Below are 1,305 nucleotides of genomic sequence, written 5' to 3'. Positions count from 1 at the left end.
GTTGTTTATGATCTACTTTGACTTCTTGAATAAATGAATGACGGAGGTCAATTAGTACCATAGATCATTCCATTTTACTTCTCGTCAAGATACAAAGCTGAATATATTGGCAATAATTTCTTTTCAGTGTCCACATAATCGTAGAATTAAGAAATAAAAAAAATATCACATAAAGACAATACCAGATTTATTATGGCTATGTAATTTTTTTAATGAAAATAGAGGCATGAGCTTGAAGTCTCCCTTAAACAACAAATTCTAAAGGAAGTGTTTATTCAGCCTTTCTACGTCTATATCTCTTTTCCTCATCTTTATCACTCACTTTCTCTAGCTCTATCCCTGTTTCAATCTATTGATCTGTCTTTTCCATCTTTTTTTTCTATCTCTGTTTTCACATATACAAATGTTTGTGTTTGTTTACGTTTGTATATGTATGTATAAGTGAAACAATAAAGACCAAATAATGTTTATAGATGTGGATAACTAAAATCAGGTGATTTTGATATATTGCCATTGAGAAGCATAAATACAAGCTTGCCTTTTGGAAATTCCAATATCACAATAAGTGAATCAAGGTCAGTCATAAATAAAAAGGATTTTTTTTTTCACATAAGGAAGAAAACAAACAATTCTTACAATGCATGACTTGCCGAAAGATTTCAGATCTGGAAAATTCAAGATTTCCGTTTTGAAGTTCAAGGACAATTCAGCAAAGGCGTATATCCTTATCGAAGAAGTAGATGTCTGGCATAAATACGGGACAAAGGCAAGCAGCGGCACACATCGCTGGCGTTGTCTCCCCTGCGAAGTCAGCTGAACAGCCAGTCATGATCCTTCCCCGTCCTTTGGTGAGACAGTGAGATAGTACAGGAGTTTAACTTTCATTAGTTGGCTCCTTTTACAGTGTGGCACTCTATTCTTTTTCTTTAGACGTGAATGCAATACCTAGTGTTTTCCTCTCTTTTTTCAGATCGTGGTTTTGGCCTTAATGGCAATGGTTTACTCGGCGAAGGCTGGTGGAGGCGGATACGGGAGCCGAGGAGGCGGTGGAGGAGGTGGCTTTGGTAATTCCGGAGGATTAAGTGGCGGCGGAGTAGGGTTTGCTGGACAGGGTGGAGCTGGTGGATTTAGCGGAGGTGCTGGAGGAGTAGGTGGAGGAGCCCGAGGATTTAGCGGAGGAAGCGGCGGACGAGGTGGAGGCAGTGTCGTCCGCGCGCCCTTGGTCGGCGTTGGCGTTCTTCCTAGCGTCGGCGGCAGTTCAGGCTTCGGCGGCGGCAGCGTGGGCGGCGGTGGCGGTTTCGGCCA

General features: G+C 41.9%; 2 protein-coding genes across 2 annotated transcripts in view; both read left to right on the top strand.

Annotated features, from left to right (window-relative positions):
• The window catches only part of LOC119588254 (glycine-rich cell wall structural protein-like), a 2,640-nt gene extending 1,887 nt beyond the window's left edge, over positions 1-753 (top strand). Inside the window, exon 3 of the mRNA XM_037936950.1 lies at positions 664-753. Coding sequence (XP_037792878.1) covers positions 664-753 — 90 coding nt within the window. The remainder of the gene's footprint in view (positions 1-663) is intronic.
• A 40-nt stretch (positions 754-793) lies between these two features.
• The window catches only part of LOC119588253 (ctenidin-3-like), a 1,770-nt gene continuing 1,258 nt past the window's right edge, over positions 794-1,305 (top strand). The window contains exons 1-2 of the mRNA XM_037936949.1: positions 794-848; positions 971-1,301. Coding sequence (XP_037792877.1) covers positions 828-848; positions 971-1,301 — 352 coding nt within the window. The 5' untranslated portion in view covers positions 794-827. The remainder of the gene's footprint in view (positions 849-970; positions 1,302-1,305) is intronic.

This window comes from Penaeus monodon, chromosome 23, assembly GCF_015228065.2.
Source record: "Penaeus monodon isolate SGIC_2016 chromosome 23, NSTDA_Pmon_1, whole genome shotgun sequence".
NCBI classification, from domain to species: Eukaryota; Metazoa; Arthropoda; class Malacostraca; order Decapoda; family Penaeidae; genus Penaeus; species Penaeus monodon.
This window is presented reverse-complemented; position numbering and strand designations above follow the sequence as displayed.